Source organism: Puma concolor, chromosome A2, assembly GCF_028749965.1.
Source record: "Puma concolor isolate L17-30 chromosome A2, mPumCon1.1.hap2, whole genome shotgun sequence".
NCBI classification, from domain to species: Eukaryota; Metazoa; Chordata; class Mammalia; order Carnivora; family Felidae; genus Puma; species Puma concolor.
The window spans coordinates 172217040-172231718 of NC_141668.1; the positions used below are offsets into that span (position 1 = coordinate 172217040).

At 61.0% G+C, this 14679-nt stretch overlaps 1 protein-coding gene and 1 long non-coding RNA gene across 3 annotated transcripts; one reads left to right on the forward strand and one right to left on the reverse strand.

The window, feature by feature from the left end:
* The first annotated feature begins 98 nt into the window (after window positions 1–98).
* On the forward strand, window positions 99–3270 carry LOC147583960 (uncharacterized). The gene is made up of 2 exons (XR_015248625.1): window positions 99–403; window positions 2723–3270. It is a non-coding gene; the product is annotated as an uncharacterized LOC147583960 (long non-coding RNA).
* A 1660-nt stretch (window positions 3271–4930) lies between these two features.
* Window positions 4931–14374, reverse strand: BSG (basigin (Ok blood group)). 2 transcript variants are annotated; one of them, XM_086699789.1, is made up of 8 exons: window positions 14225–14374; window positions 7939–8095; window positions 7143–7225; window positions 6886–7022; window positions 6533–6809; window positions 5944–5968; window positions 5722–5783; window positions 4931–5612 (listed from the first exon to the last, which is right to left on the reverse strand). In XM_086699789.1, exons 1-7 carry the CDS (start codon window positions 14289–14291, stop codon window positions 5723–5725), a joined length of 807 nt encoding a protein of 268 aa, XP_086555915.1. In that variant the 5' UTR covers window positions 14292–14374; the 3' UTR covers window positions 4931–5612; window position 5722. The 2 variants fall into 2 exon arrangements, with proteins under 2 accessions (XP_086555915.1, XP_086555914.1); XM_086699788.1 differs by having other exon boundaries at window positions 14156–14330.
* Between the last annotated feature and the right edge of the window lie 305 nt (window positions 14375–14679).

The following is a 14679-nucleotide window of genomic DNA, read 5'->3' on the forward strand; positions in this document are numbered from 1 at the left end:
GGGAGGCGGGGCCTGGGCTGGGGCGGGGCCGCGGGGGCGGGGCCCCGGGGAGGGGCAGGGGCAGGGGCGGGTTGGGGGCCCCGCCTCTGCCCGCGCCCCCTCCCGGCGCGCGGCGCCCAGACCCCCGCGCCAGGGAAACTGAGGCCGCGTGGTCGGTGACCGCCCAAGGGCACGCGGCCTGAGGCCTTGGAGACCTGCTCAGGCCTCGTTCCAGAAAGGGAAACTGAGGCCCGCGAGGCGGAAGGACACGTCCAAGGTCACTGAGCCCAGCCCCGGGGACCAGAGCCTCCGCCGCGCTCCACCTTCGCAAGGGATCTTCCCCGCGCGCAGGGTTCACCCGCCTGGAGGCCACAGCCAGGCGCAGGGAAGCGAGACCGCCCCCGTGCCAGCCTCCTTCCTTTCTGTAAGTGAGAATTTCCGTAATAAGAAGGATGTTTTTAAAGGCCAGAAGGGCCTTGGCTTTGTAATTCGAGGGCCCTGGAAAGACCCGTGGGAGTGTGTTGTGTGCGGAAGGGCAAAATGGGGTCCATGCGGCCAGTCTCCAGGTCTTTCTCGCCTCCTGCGTGTGAAGAAAACTGTGGCCAACAGGAAGAGCCACCCATTGGTGTTGGCACCTACCCCCTAAAATCCAATGGAGGGCTGGGATCTCCTGTAAGGCTGGTGGGTCCCAGGATCATAGAGGGGAACTCAGAGTCCCTGCCCACTTCCCACTGATGCCCACATGGGAGTCCCACCCGACTGCCCCATTTCTCTGCCTCTTAGGCCCAGCCCCCACCTCTGGGGGGACACCTGAGGCTCTGTGCCGCGACCAGGAGCCTGGTTGGGGACTTACTTGGTGTTAAGTGACATGGGAGCACAGGCCCTAGCCCCTGGTCCCTAGCCCCTAGGCCCTCGTCCCTAGCTGGGCTCAACCAGAGTGGGGGAGAGGCGTCCTGAGAGGCAGGTGATGGAGGGAGACAGAAAGGAGAAGGCACGTCCTGGCCTCCGGGAGCCTCCAGCCTTCATAGCACTGTTCCGTGGGCACATCCACCTGCTGGGATGTTGGGTCCATGAGAGCAGAGATGTAACTGTCCCTGAACATGGTGGGTGCTCACTGGTGATTTGAGAGAGGGACTGAGCCGGGCCATCTTGAGCCCCCACCAGGCTGCCTCGAGCCCCGGGGACCCCGGTGCTTCCATGAGGCAGGCCTGGCCTCCCTGGGGTCACTGCCACCTTGCCTGTGGCCAGACCTACGGCCAGGCGGGTGGGCGGGCAGGGCTGCTCTCTGTCCTGAGGTGGTGGCGAGAAGATGGGCAGTAGGGTTGGCAGTGCCAGGCTGCGGCCCGCCCCGGGCAGATGTGTGCTCCAGTTGAAGGGGGATCTTTTATGCTCACCCTGGGAGCATGTCAGTCTGGGCAGGCCGCCAGAGCCCCAGGGCTTGTGGCTGAGAGCGGGAGGGAGGCGGACTGTGGCCCAGCCTGAGGACCCACCAGGCCTGGGGGTGGGAGAGGCAGGCCTGGACCTGGGAGTCGCCTCGGGGGGGGGGGGGGGTGTCCCGGCCCCTCCTGAGCCTTGGGGGCCCTGTCCACAGGTCCCAACAACTCCCCTTCCTCCCACAGACTCCACCCTGGGCCAGATGGCTACCAGCGTGCGTCTCCCAACCCTGTCACCACCTGCCCAGGACAGAGTGTTCTTTGCATTCATTCAATTCGTTGATTCAACAAATCTTCATTAAGCACTTGATCAGGGGCTGGAATTCAGAACTGATTCTCACAGGCCAACAGTAGTTAAGCAGAGGGGACAGTCAACACAGTAAACATTACGTTTCATAGATAATTAGAAGGTGGCCAGTGCCACACAACTCAGGCCAGGAAAGGGAGGAAAAAGGTGCCGGGGGCGGGGGGGGGGGGGGGGGCGGCGATGTCCAGAGGCTTCCCTGAGGGAAAACCAGAAGGAAGAGAGGGCTGGTATCATGTGGACATCTGCGGGAAGAGTGTCTGAAAGGTGGCAAGGCCTGTGCAAAAAAGCCCTGAGGCAGGATGGTGCCTGGCTTGTGGGAGAAGAAAGGATATCAAGGACCCAGGGGGTGGGTGAAGATGATGAGGACGCTGAGACAGCAGTGGGTGAGGCAGGTCTGTTGCCTAAATCTGCTCTGGACTCCCCAGTGCCTTTAGAAGGAAACCCCAATCCCTCTGCACCATCCAGTTAGCCCCCCATCCTTCCTCACCATTCCTGGACTCTACAGACAGTGCCTCTGCTGCGCTGAGCCCCTGGCACCGTCCCTCCTTCGGTGCTACCTCCGGCACGGGCTCTGGGGGCACCTTCGGACCTCCACTCAGAAGCCTGCTCCCTCTCTAGCTGGGGCAAGTCCAGGCTGGAGGCCCTGAAGCCCAGACAGTCTGGGCACCCTCCCTCTGAGTGAAAAATATAATTAAGAACAAGAAGACAAAACGAGGCCAGGGCTTTGGCAGGCCCCAGACCAGTGACTGTCCCGGAGTTTAAGCCTCAGGGGCTGCCGGACTCAAAGAATACTGAGATGTCTGATCAGACATGGGTGGCAGGACGGTTGGCTTAGGAAAGAGAGGGTGACGTGCCCCAGGTCTTAGAGCCACACACGCAAACACCATTGTGCTCTGGGGGTCCCGCCCAGAGTGGCAAGTGACCTCAGCTTCATGGTGTCTGCAGTGAGGATGTCCTCAGTTCTGCTAACCTAGGATTCAGCAGGGTTTTCCTTTCCTCACAGAGATCACTCTCCCCGGTGGATGGGGCGGGACAGCCAAACCTGATGACCCCCAGCACCTCTGTCCTACTTCGTTCCAGCTCTGTCTTCTGCTGCTGGGCAAGACCCCCAATCCCTCCCTTGCTGCCAACCGGTGTGAGACCTTGGGGTGCCCGCACCTTGGGGTGCTCTGGGTGGGGTGTCCCAAGGAGAGGATGCACAGCCCCCTCTGTGGGCCCAGAGATGCCCGTGGGGTACTTCCAAAGAGCACCGGCAACGTGCCGTTTCGTCTAATGGACACCCCAGCCCTCTGCCCTTCTGCCCTCCCAGATTGGGACCCCGAGACACCGGTTCCTGGGCCTCCTAGCACTTGCCAAATATGAACCCATGGACTCTTGAGACTTGGCTGCTGTCACTTCTTCACCCCACTCTGGGGAAACTGAGGCAGGCTCCAGCAGGCTGTTAACAAGAACGCCCCCCAGCGGCACAGAGCGCACACCGCCGTGCTCATTAAATGCTTACAGATGGAGGGATGAATACTTAAATACTTACAAAGAAAGCTTACAAAGCTGCTTGTGAGTGGTCCCAATTTGGCTAATTACGCGTCCACGTGAGGGGCATCTGTGAGGGGAGGGTCTTTTGGGCTAGGAGGACCAGAGAGGGCTGCTAAGGAGGCCGAGCCTCGCTCGCCTCGCCACAGCACCCCCCACGCTCCAGGCTCTGCCGGCCAGAAGCTCCCGTACGTCCCGTCTGGACCCAGTGCAGAGCGCAGCAGGAAGCAGACGGACAGGGCCCTGGCCTCCCAGGGGACACAGAGCCCCAGCAACCCAGTGCGCACGTGTGCCTTCTGACTTCGGGCGACGAGGGAGGCTGCACCTGAGCCCCGGCAGCTTCCCCAGCGAGGGGCCAGCTCGTCATCACCTCCTCCCCCGCCACAGCCCAGCCACGACACGGGTGCCCAGCCAGTGTTGCTTCGTGATCTCCACAAAGTGTGAGTGGTGGGTGCCCCCAAGGAACCCCAGGGTGCAGGGAGGTTGGGCCAGCTGTGTCCAGGGCCAGGCTGGTGCAGCCCCAAGAGCCCTCCCCTCTGTAGAGGAGGGGCTCCGCTGGCCCCTAGAGCCTGCTCCATGGCAAGTGCGTAGCGCCCTCTGGTGACGGCCAGGGGGAAGGCCGGGTCCGCAGCTCCCCCAGCCCAGCGGGTTCAGCTCTTCCCGGTGACCTGGGGGTGGGAGGGGGCTGTATCACGGACACCCGTTCTGCCCACAGGAGCCCAGGGAATACTTGCAGCTGACAGTGTGGCCGCCAGAGCTCAGCGGGGGTGGGGGCACCCCGGTCAGCTCCATTTCAGAGCCTGGAGTCTCAAACTGGCAGTTCGCGGGCCAGGCTTGACCTCGCGGGCGTCATTACGCTGGAGTTTTTGCCCACATTGAAAATTAAGAATTTCACATGCAAGCCCCAATTTCTGGCTGCTACGGAGACTTGGGAATAGCTGGCTCAGGGCTCCTTGGCCTCTGGTTCCTCCTGACCCCAGAGGGGAGGTATGGGATGACCACACTCCCTAGGAGTGGCTGCGGGGTCACTCCTCCTCTGTACCAAGCAGGAGGCCTAGATGGCACGGGCCAGAGCCCCCAGGTTTGGCGAGGACGAAGCTCATGAGGCCCTACCTCCTGTGATCTGCTCCCATGGAGTGTTCCCCAGACCCTCAGCCCCACCCATGTTTGTTGCAGTTGTCAGGCTGGGCTGTGCAAACAGGGACTCCCTTTCTCCTGGGGGCCGGCTCAGAAGGGCCACCTCCCTACCACAGCACTGCCCTTCGGGGCTTTCTAGGCCTCAGTGGCCCCCCTTCAGCTGGACAAAGTCGCAAGGGGCTGGCTCCACTACGGACACCTGCCGGGATCCATCAGGAGGGCCTGCCCCACCCCCCACCCCCTCACCTCCCACTCAAACCACAGGGAGCTTCCTGCCCAGGGCAGGTGGGTGCCAGGCAGCTGTGGGTGGGGGTTGTCTGTTCTGTCCTGGGGGGCCCACGGGAAGGATTCCCAGGTGCCCCTGTCCGGTCCTCTTTGACGGCAAGAAACAAACTCAGAGGGAAGGGCTGCTGTGTGGAGGGAACCAGCTGGTGAGCCCCCCCCATTCCCAGACCTGCCACAGGCCCGGCCCCTCTGCCCCCCCCCCCCCCTGCCCTGGTTCTCCTGCTGAGACCCTGGGCCGGCGCACACAGGAGCCTGGAAAGACGGACACGGGTCAGCCTTTATTGGTGAGCAGGCAGGTGGCGGGCAGGTCAGGACGCAGCTCTGGCGGGATGGCCACCACACCACTCCTCCACAGCCAGGCGGGGATGTCGGGGGCCCCGCCTGCCTCGAGCTGTCCCCACACACAACACAGACTGGAGGCGACCCGGCAGCACAGACCTCAGACAGACAGGCAGGCACGATATGCTCCCACCGCACAACCCGTGACTTTCTGCAAAGGGCCCCAACGAGGCCCAGCAGCCTCAGGAGGTAGAGCCCCACAAGAAGGCCAGTCTGCCCTTCATGACCCCCAAGATGGGGTGGGATGCCGAGGGGTTGGGCTGGGGGGACGGGAGGGACAGGTGTCTGCGTGTGTGTGGGGGGGGGGGGGAGGACAGCGAGGGGACAAGTGGGCAGCGAGGGGATGGGCAGAGGGCACCAGTAATCTCACAGGAAGCTCATGGCTTCCTCAAGGCGCTCACAAAATATTTAAAAAGGAAAACCAAAACTCCTAAAGAATGGAATTCTACATGTAGAAAACCCTAGTTTAGTTTTAAAAAGGAAAGAAATGTGAGCTGACCCACACTGTGGTCTGCTTTCGTGGGGCGGGTCTCCTTTAAGAGGAAAGAACGTGGACTCTGCGAACAGCAGACACTGAGCTGCTCCGGACAGAGGCTGGAGGCCTGTGTGGGGGCAGGACAGACGCTCAGACAGCGGCCCGAAGCTGGGGGGGTGAGGAGGGGCGGGTGGGGAGGGGTAGTCCTCCCTCCCCTCCCCCCCGCCCCTCCTCACCTCAGTTGGCGTTCCTCTGGCGAACGTTCTTGCCTTTGTCGTTGATGTGCCCGCTGCTCTTCCTGGGGAGGGACAGAGGGCTGACGGACGCTCGGGAAGACACGACGCTGTCCCTGCTCCCACCCACCACGTGCAGGGTGCAGGCTATCCAGGCCAGCAGCCCCTCCAGGCTCTGCCCGGGGAACGCTGCCTGCCTGCTAGCCCAGCAAGGCCACGACTTACAGAGGAGCGGAGCCGGTGTCCTCATCTGTGCAGACGCGCGGCCACATGCAGAGAGAGGACAGGCCATCAGTAAGTGTCCCGGGACAAAGCCCCTCGTGGGCTGGCACCGGTCCTGCTGGGCCCTGCCCTCAGTTTCCCTGACTGATAAGTGCAGGCAACCGGCCCGGCTGCCGGCACACGCATCCTCAAAATGAGCTGTCTGGGGTCATGGCCCAAGGGGGTGCCTGGGAGCCCTGCCCGCTCCCCACGAACTCAGCCCGCAGGAGCCAGGCAGGGGCCAAGCTCAGGTTTCCTGAGCTCTGTCACGTGCAAAGTCAAGAGCATGCTCGGTGCCTACAACCCTTGGGCCCTCAGCAGCCGCCATGGGCGGGGGCAGAGCAGCCAAGAGGACAGCCACTCCCCTCGGAGGTCACCCACCTGCAGCCGAGTGAGGGAGGACAGCGGGGCAGACCAGGCAACAGGCGAGCAGACCTCCAGCCGGGGACCCGTTTGACCCCACAGCGCCCTCCTCTGTCCCGCACTCCCGGACAGTGGCCTGCCCCCACCCCCCACCCCCCCTGCACGGCGAGCAAAGGGCCTTTGGGCTCACCGTCCAGGACCTCGTCCGGCTTCCGTCGCTTCTCATAGATGAAGATCACAGTGACCAGCACCAGCACCTCGGCCACGATGCCCAGGAACGGCCAGAGGGCGGCAAAGCGGTTTCGCACGCGCAGCGTGACAACAGCCTGGCTGGTGCCCTCCGAGTTGGTGCCGTTGCAGGCGTACCTGCCGGGGTCCGTCTCCAGGTCCAGGCTCAAGATGTGCAGCTCCGTCTTCGTCTCCGAGGACACCACGAAGAATTTGTTCTGGGAGCTGTTGCTGATGACCTGGGGGTGGGCGGACTTTGTAGGGGCCGGGGCCGGGGCGGAGGCCAGCTCTTCCCCCGGCAGGCGTGGGCCTCACCTGGTCACCAGAGCTTTCCATCTTGTACCACACCCAGTCGCTGACCGGGGGGAAGGAGTCAGACTTGCAGCCTAGCACGACCGACTCCCTCTCGGTGGCGTGCTCGGACTTCTTCACGGCCTTGATGTTGGGGAGCCCTACAGGGGTAACCGAGCAAGGCAGGAGCCTGAGCCCATGACCCTGGAGGAGGAGCTGTACCTCTCTGGGGGTCCTTCTGGCCCCCGCCCCAGATGCCCCCGAGGGCCCCCAGAGCTCACCCTTCACCTCGATGCTGGTCTTGCCTGCTTGCTCTGGGAGGAAGACGCACCAGTACTCACCAGAGCGGTCATCCAGGTCCACCCTGCAAACAGACGCGCAGCAATGCCATCCTGTCCTCGGTGAAGTTCAAACCTCTGCGAGCAGCAGGGGACTCCCACCGGGGGCCAGAGCAAGGCCACACTTGGGAGTCCCTGCAGGGCACGAGGGCACAGGCTGCCCACTTCCCATCAGAGAGAGACGAGGAGGCATGGGTGGCAGATGGAACCGGTCCCCCCAACTGACTGACCCGGTGCCTGCATCGATGAGCCCCTGTGCCCAGTCACCCCTGAAACCAGACTCTGGTTCTGGAGCTGGCTCAGGCATCGACTAAGAGCAGGCTTCAGAGCAGGGTGGCACAGAGGCCCCAAGACCTCAGGGAGCCAGGTGCTTGGGGATTCCGGGCTGGGAGACCCCAGGTCTGCCTGCCCTCCTCAGCCGGCACCCCGGAGAAAGAAGGGAAGGGTCTTGGAGTCCAGCCTTACATTCAGCAGCCAGGGGACCCTCGCTGGATGCCAGGCCTTGGCCATCTCAGACCCCAAAAGCCTGGGCTTCTCACACTGAGGGATCTGAGCAGAGCTTGTGTCTAACGTCTGTCCAAAGCAGGCCCGCCGACTACAACCCCAGTTCTGATTGACCAGAGAGGCCGTGAGCAGCAACACGGTGTGGGAGCAGGGGCAGGAAGGGGCCTGGGGGTGACGCCTGCAGGCTGAGATGGGGCCCGGTGTGTTTGCGGGCCCTGAGGCAGGCCCCACTCACTCATACTCTGTCTTCAGGTCGGGCAGCGCGTCTTCCTTCAGCACCTTGCCCGCCTTCACCCAGCGGTGGCCGACGATCTCAGTGGTGCTGTGGTTCAAGGCACAGGTAAGGCGTGTTTTGGAGCCAGCATCATCTACAGATGTCCAGATCCCACTCCCTAGGTGGCCACAGGAGAGAACATTGGCAAAAGGTAAGGGAAAGAAAGGACCCAAACCCAGGACCCTGAACCACCTGCCCACCTGTCCCTGTGGCAAGCGTGCAATGGCCCGGACACCCCAGGCCATCCACACTGTCCTGACCCGGCCCAGAGGAGAGGAGTCCTGAATCACACCTGGCTCCTTCTGGAAGGACACCTTCTGTGGAGTTAAAGGAGCCTGGGGTCTGCAGAGCTACTGCTGCAGAGAAGAGGGCTTGATGAAGGTTCTGTCGGGAAACATTCTAACCAGCTGGGCCTCAGGTGTTGGAAACAAAAGCCAATAACCACCCTGGGCCCCAGAACCTGGCCAAGACATGGACTGCTGGGTCCAGCCCAGCACAGACCTGAAATTCCTTTTGTAGTAAAAAAGTTTTTTTTAATGTTTATTTATTTTTGAGAAAGACAGACAGACTGTGAGTGGGGGAGGGGCAGAGAGAGAGGGAGACACAGAATGAGAAGCAGGATCCAGGCTCCGAGCTGTCAGCGCAGAGCCCGACGCGGGGCTCGAACTCATGTTCGAGCTGTGAGATCATGACCTGAGCTGAAGTTGGACTCTTTTTTTTATTTTCTAATTTTTTTTTAAGTTTTATTTATTTATTTTTGAGAGAGAGACAGAGTGAGTGGGGGAGGGGCGGAGGGGCAGAGAGAGAGAGAGAGAGAGAGAGAGAGAGAGAGAGAGAGAATATATCCCAAGCAGGCTCCACACTGTCAGCACGGAGCCTGATGCGGGGCTTGAACTCATACACCGCGAGATCATGACCTGAGCTGAAACCAAGAATCGGACTCTTACCTGACTGAGCCCCCCCAGGCACCTCCAAAATTCCTCTTTTAAAAGATAAATCTGGGGTACCTGGGTGGCTCCATCGGTTGGGCGACTGACTTTGACTCAGGTCACGATCTCACGGTTCAGGAGTTCGAACCCCGCGTCGGGCTCTGTGCTGACAGCCTGGAGCCTGGAACTTGCTTCAGATTCTGTGTCTCCCTCTCTCTCTACCCCTGCCCTGCTCACATCCTGTGTCTGTCTCTCAATAATGAGTAAATATTAAAAAAAAAAAAAAATGTTAAAAAAAAAAAAAAGATAGGGGCGCCTGGGTGGCGCAGTCGGTTGGGCGTCCGACTTCAGCCAGGTCACGATCTCGCGGTCCGTGAGTTCGAGCCCCGCGTCAGGCTCTGGGCTGATGGCTCAGAGCCTGGAGCCTGTTTCCGATTCTGTGTCTCCCTCTCTCTCTGCCCCTCCCCCGTTCATGCTCTGTCTCTCTCTGTCCCAAAAATAAATAAACGTTGAAAAAAAAAAAATTTAAAAAAAAAAAAAAAAAGATAAATCTAAGGGCGCCTGGGTGGCTCAGTCAGTTAAGCCTTTGACTTTTGATTTCAGCTCAGGTCTCACAGTTGGAGAAATGAAACACCACACAGGAGTCTGCGCTGACAACACAGAGCCTACTTGGGATTCTCTCTTTCCCTTTTTCTGCCCCTCCCCTGCTCATGCTCTCACTCTCAGAATAAGTAAACAGTAAGAAAAAAAAAATTGAAAGAAAAGAAAAAGATAAATCTACTGGGGGTACCTGGGTGATTCAGTCAGGTAAGCGTCTGACTTCTGATTTTGCCTGAGGTCATACTTGCACAGAGGAGTTCGAGCCCCATGTCGGGCTCTGTGCTGACAGAGCAGAGCCTGCTTGGGATTTTCTCTCTCTCAAAATAAACATAAAAAAAAAAAAAAAAAAGTTCTTCTCCCTCTGCCCCTCCCCTGCTCACATACTCTCTCAAAAATAAACAAACAAATAAATAAACAAGTGAATCTAGCAGTCCCAGCCGCCATTCCCTGGAGGCCCCTGCAGAACCCCCCACCCCTCCTCCCATCAAGGCAGGGCCATCCGAGGTGGGTACCTCCCACCGGGGCAGGGCCTGCTGGCTCCAGCTGCCCCGTCCTGGACGGCACCTTCTTCAGGAAGGTCAAGAGCGCACCCCCACTTGCCACTAAGCCTCTCTGTAGGGACAACCAAGGCACTGCTGGTGGACTCCCAGGGCCTGGCCCTTCTGTTCAATTTCCAACTAGGCAAACCTCCCCACTGGCTTGAGACGTTCTCTTTAGGAATTGAAAATCACTTAGAACCAGGGGCGCCTGGGTGGCTCAGTCGGTTAGGCGTCCGACTTCAGCTCGGCTCATGATCTCACAGTCCGTGAGTTCCAGCCCCGCGTCGGGCTCTGTGCTGACAGCTCAGAGCCTGGAGCCTGCTTCCGATTCTGTGTCTTCCTCTCTCTGCCCCTCCCCCACTCACACTCTGTCTTAAAAATAAATAATAAAAACATTAAAAAAAAAAAAAAATCACTTAGAACCAGACGGTAAGAAGCCTGCTGAGGCAAGGAGGCTTGAGCCAGGGAGGGCTGCCCTCCAGGGACCAGAGTTCAGGGAGAGAGACTGTCAGGCGCTCAAGGGGACCCAGCGTCGAAGGTGAGGGGCATGGAGCTATGAGAATGAACCAGGAGGGCCCCCCCCCCCACTTCCCTCCACACCAGACGCTGGGCATCGGTGAAGCAGCAGACCCATCCTTGTGCACGTCAGAGCCCCATCCCGGGGCTCAGAGCAGGTGTCACAGGGACGCTCTGGTGCCATCATCCTGGAATTACACATTGTCCCCAGCTCGCCTCCCCGGTGACATATGCCCCAGAGGCGTCCCTTCTAGAAGACCACGCCCAGATGATGTGGGCACAGAGATCCATCCCGGGGCTATTGGCAATAAGCTTCTTTTCCATCCAGTCTGCAGGGAGACGCCTACAGCACAAAACTGGGTGAAAAACCGGAATGTGAGACTGTATTTAAAAAGCCACAGTGTGAAGTAAGCAGCGACAAGAAGCAGGCTCTCCCGTCCAGAGACCGGGTCGGTCATTAAGAAAATTTAACCTGACCCAAAGGGCAGCAGGCGAGCTTTACTGGAGAGAGATCGCTGAATCCTCCCGTCCCCTGTCCTGCTACAGACTGGCCACAGGCAGGCACTTCCAGTCTGGGGAGCGGTGGCCTCTTTGTGTGGAAGAGGCAGGACCTGAGGCCAGTGGAGGGCAGGACACAAGGTCCCAGGACTCTAGACGGGCAGGGGAAGGGGCAGACAGCTCAGCAGCAGCCAGACAGGAGCTACAGGGAGGCTCCTCTCTGCTGCCCTAGGCAGTACCCACCCTTGGCGCGTGCACACACATGCAGCACACGCACACAGCACCACACACACACGCACGCGTGCACACACACGGGGGTGGTCACGGGCGTGCACACACACACAGCACGTGTATGCACGCGTGGACACATGGGTTCAGACACATACACACTACACGTGAGTACAGACGTATACACGTGTGTGCAGACACACACCCAAAGCACGCACAGGGACACGTGTGTGCACACACTCACGGCTTCAATTCCGTATCGGAGGGCGCGGGCTACTGCTCTGGGGCAAGGTGGACCTTCATGCCTGCCCCTGGGGTGGCCCAAAGCCCATTCACAGGACTCAAAACAGGCACAATCCCAAGCAGGCAGAAGGGTGAAGCTGGGGCTCTGTGGCTGCCCTGAGCCCTCTGTGGCTGTGCTGTCTCTTCAGAAGGATCACCTCCCGGCAACCCACATTTCTCAGGAGTCAAGATTTCCCAAGATTGCAAAACCCAACAGCCAGTGCAGAGCCGGGAGGGTGAGTCAGGGCAGGAAGTGAAGCCAGAGAATGCTCTCCTCCTAGACTCGTCTGTGCCCTTGTCCCCTCACCCAGAGGCTGCTAGAAAGGTCAGTCCGATCTTACCCAGCCGCGCCCTGCCTCCCTGGGAGAGAAAGAAGTCTCCCAAAGGCCACAGGCCTGAGGGCCACTTCCACCAGCGGGAGCAGTGAGGGCCGGGGCACAGCTTCCCCCACCCTGCCTCCCTCCTCCCTTGTCTGAGGAACCACAGGCTGACACCCCTGCCCTGACCTGAGGGTAGCACACAGCAGGGAACTGAGACACGCCCCACCTGGCCCAGCAGATTGAGGGGGGAGGGCACCCGCGGAATTCACAGGGACCCTAAGGGCCACAGGGACAGGAAGGAGGAACAAGGGAGAACATTTGACCCCCCCCCCCATTTTGGCCATGTGACTGTGACCCACGTTCTCAAGTAAAGTCACCTTCATCTAAAAACAGCCACCCCTCCTCCCTGACCTCAGGCTGCTGGGCAGGGCACAGGGCCAGGCAGGCCTTATGGGAAACAGCCCACGAGCTCGGGATGAGACTGAGGCTCCTGGCACCCACCCTCCTCCCCACCCAACTCAGCAGCTCTACTCAGGTAGGAGGAGCAAGAGAACATTTCTGGGATGCCAGGCGTGGGTTCTGGGCCTCTCCACCCTCCCCTCCCCTCCCCTCCATCTGGCCAGGAGGCCGCTCCTGCTCCCTTCACCTGAGGCTCGGGCCAAATCACCAGCCCGCAGGACCCAGCTAGCAACCTGGTGCCCATGTGTGCCCTCCCAACCTGGTGCACCAGGACAGCGGGGCCCTGGACAGTCCCAGGGAGAGCAGGGGTCCCCCTGGCAGAGCTCCTGAAACAAGTTTCTGGGGAGCTAGCTGATCCAGCCACGAGGGGTGAACACGGTCACTAATTCACACGTCCCAGCAGAAAAGGGACGCATGGTATTTGTGAGGGTCCCCGGGAAAGGTGACAAAGTAAAAAGGTCCCAGGTGGATTCAGACACGGCACAGACACACCTAGACAGACTCCCCAGCACACACACCCTACGCGAGACGCAGGGCTTCCAGCTACAGCTCCGGTGCCTGGTCCCAGGAAACAGGTGAAAAGGCGCTAACCCAGGGCTTCCCCCTGACGGGAGGAGCAAACGCAGAGACTTCCTTACCGCCCGCCCCCCCCCGCCGCCGTCCCCGGGGCCGTCCGTGGCCACCTCCCGCCAGGGAGAGCTATTCCTGAAGGGCTCCAGCGGCCAGGGACCCGCTGGCGGGCAGTGAGCCATGGCCACGCCAGGCGCCAAGGCCCTTGCCCAGAGGCGTTCAATGAACAACCATTCTGATCATAAGGAAGAGGAAAGAGGCCAATTGAGCTCCTGAAGTGGGTCAGGAGTAAGTGGGTAAAGCTCCCACAAGAGGCAGCTCCTCCTGCCCCCCACCCCCAGCAGACACTGTGACCCTGCACTCCTGCCTCCCCAGACCCTTCTCTGCACTTTGTTCCCTACATGCCCATCACTATAAATCTTTAACCCAGAACAAAACGGGAAGTCTCGATCAAGGAAGAAAATTTCTATCAGGCAAAAGAGAGGCTGTCCCGCTTTCCCCTGAAAAATTCGCTTTGATCCATTTTCCCCTGAGCGTTCTCTACACGGTGCAGACCTCCCAGAAATAAGTGCTGTTTGGGACTCCGTTAAAAACACCCTCTCAACACATCCTGCCCAGAACTGGGCTGCCAAAGCGACCTCACGGTGACCTTGGAACACGTCCCCTCCAGCCCTGGGCCTCAGTTTCCACTCCTGTTAAAGGAGGAGGGTGGACCAGCTGCCACCTCACTCTGTGGCCTGGAATCAGACAAAACCAAAGGAAGCAGAGCGTGCTGGCTTCCTGCCGGAGGTTTCAGGGTTTGGGCAAACACCAGGGGGCAGGTGCCTACCCAGAGCGAGACATGGGACCTAAATCCTGGGAAGAATGACAATCCCTTCCTGTGCCAGACAGCCCACCGGCTTCAGGGGCGGGCATTCCTCAGTCCTTGGTTCCAGCGTCCACGTGAGGGCCTGTGGAGGCGGCCACCGCTCCAGGCCGCACAGGCTTGCCAGGGCTCGCGGGATCCCGGGGCCGCGCCAATGCACCCCGCGGTGGCACTGGCACGCCGCGGGCGGGGACCCCGCCGGTTGAGAGGGGGCCGCTCCTGGACTCCGGCCCGGGCCTCCGCCGCTGGACGCGGGGACGGCGGAAGGGCGGGGCTCCGCCTCCAGACCCCATCCCAGGTCCCCTCACCTAGGGGTCAGGCCAGCCCTCGGACCCCTCGCGTTCCCCGGCCGCCGGGGTTTAGGGACTCCACCTGCAGGGCCGCCTGGCGGGCCCCCGCTGCCGCGGCTGAGCCTCCACCCGCGCCGGGCAGGACCCTCACCTGCTCCCGAGCCGCCCTCGGCGCTCAGCAGCGCCAGCGCCAGGACCACGAGCTGCCGCACCGCCATGTCGCCCCCGTCCGTGCCGTCCCCGCCACCAACCGCCGCCCGCGGCACTATAAGAACCGGGAGGGGCCGGGCGCGCGCGCGCAGGGAAACGTCGCGGGGCGGGGCGGGGCGGGGGCGCTCACGGCACGCCAGCCGCCCCCTGCGCATGCGCGCGGACGCACATACGCACGCGTCGGCCCGAGCGGGCGCCTGCAGCGGTGCCACGTGACCCTGGCGGCCACGCCCCACGGGCTAGGGGCGTGGTTGCGTTGCTAGGAAACGGGGGCGGGGCCTGCGAGGTCTGGGCTGGGCCCCGCCTCTGTTTCCTCAGCCTCTCGCGGTGTGATGACAGAACAGATAAGTGCGTGCTCTGTAGAGGTTAAAATACTCGCTTTATGTTATGTGCATC

What these genes read in the sequence shown, in the direction of transcription:
- BSG (XM_086699788.1), bottom strand. Translation starts at nt 14,291, where the DNA reads ATGGCGGTGCGGCAGCTCGTGGTCCTGGCGCTGGCGCTGCTGAGCGCC. An exon ending in TGGAAAGCTCTGGTGACCAG is followed by an intron (nt 6,810 to 6,885) that starts GTGAGGCCCACG and finishes GCCCACCCCCAG; the next exon opens with GTCATCAGCAACAGCTCCCA. An exon ending in GCCGGACGAGGTCCTGGACG is followed by an intron (nt 5,969 to 6,532) that starts GTGAGCCCAAAG and finishes GCGTCTGCACAG; the next exon opens with ATGAGGACACCGGCTCCGCT.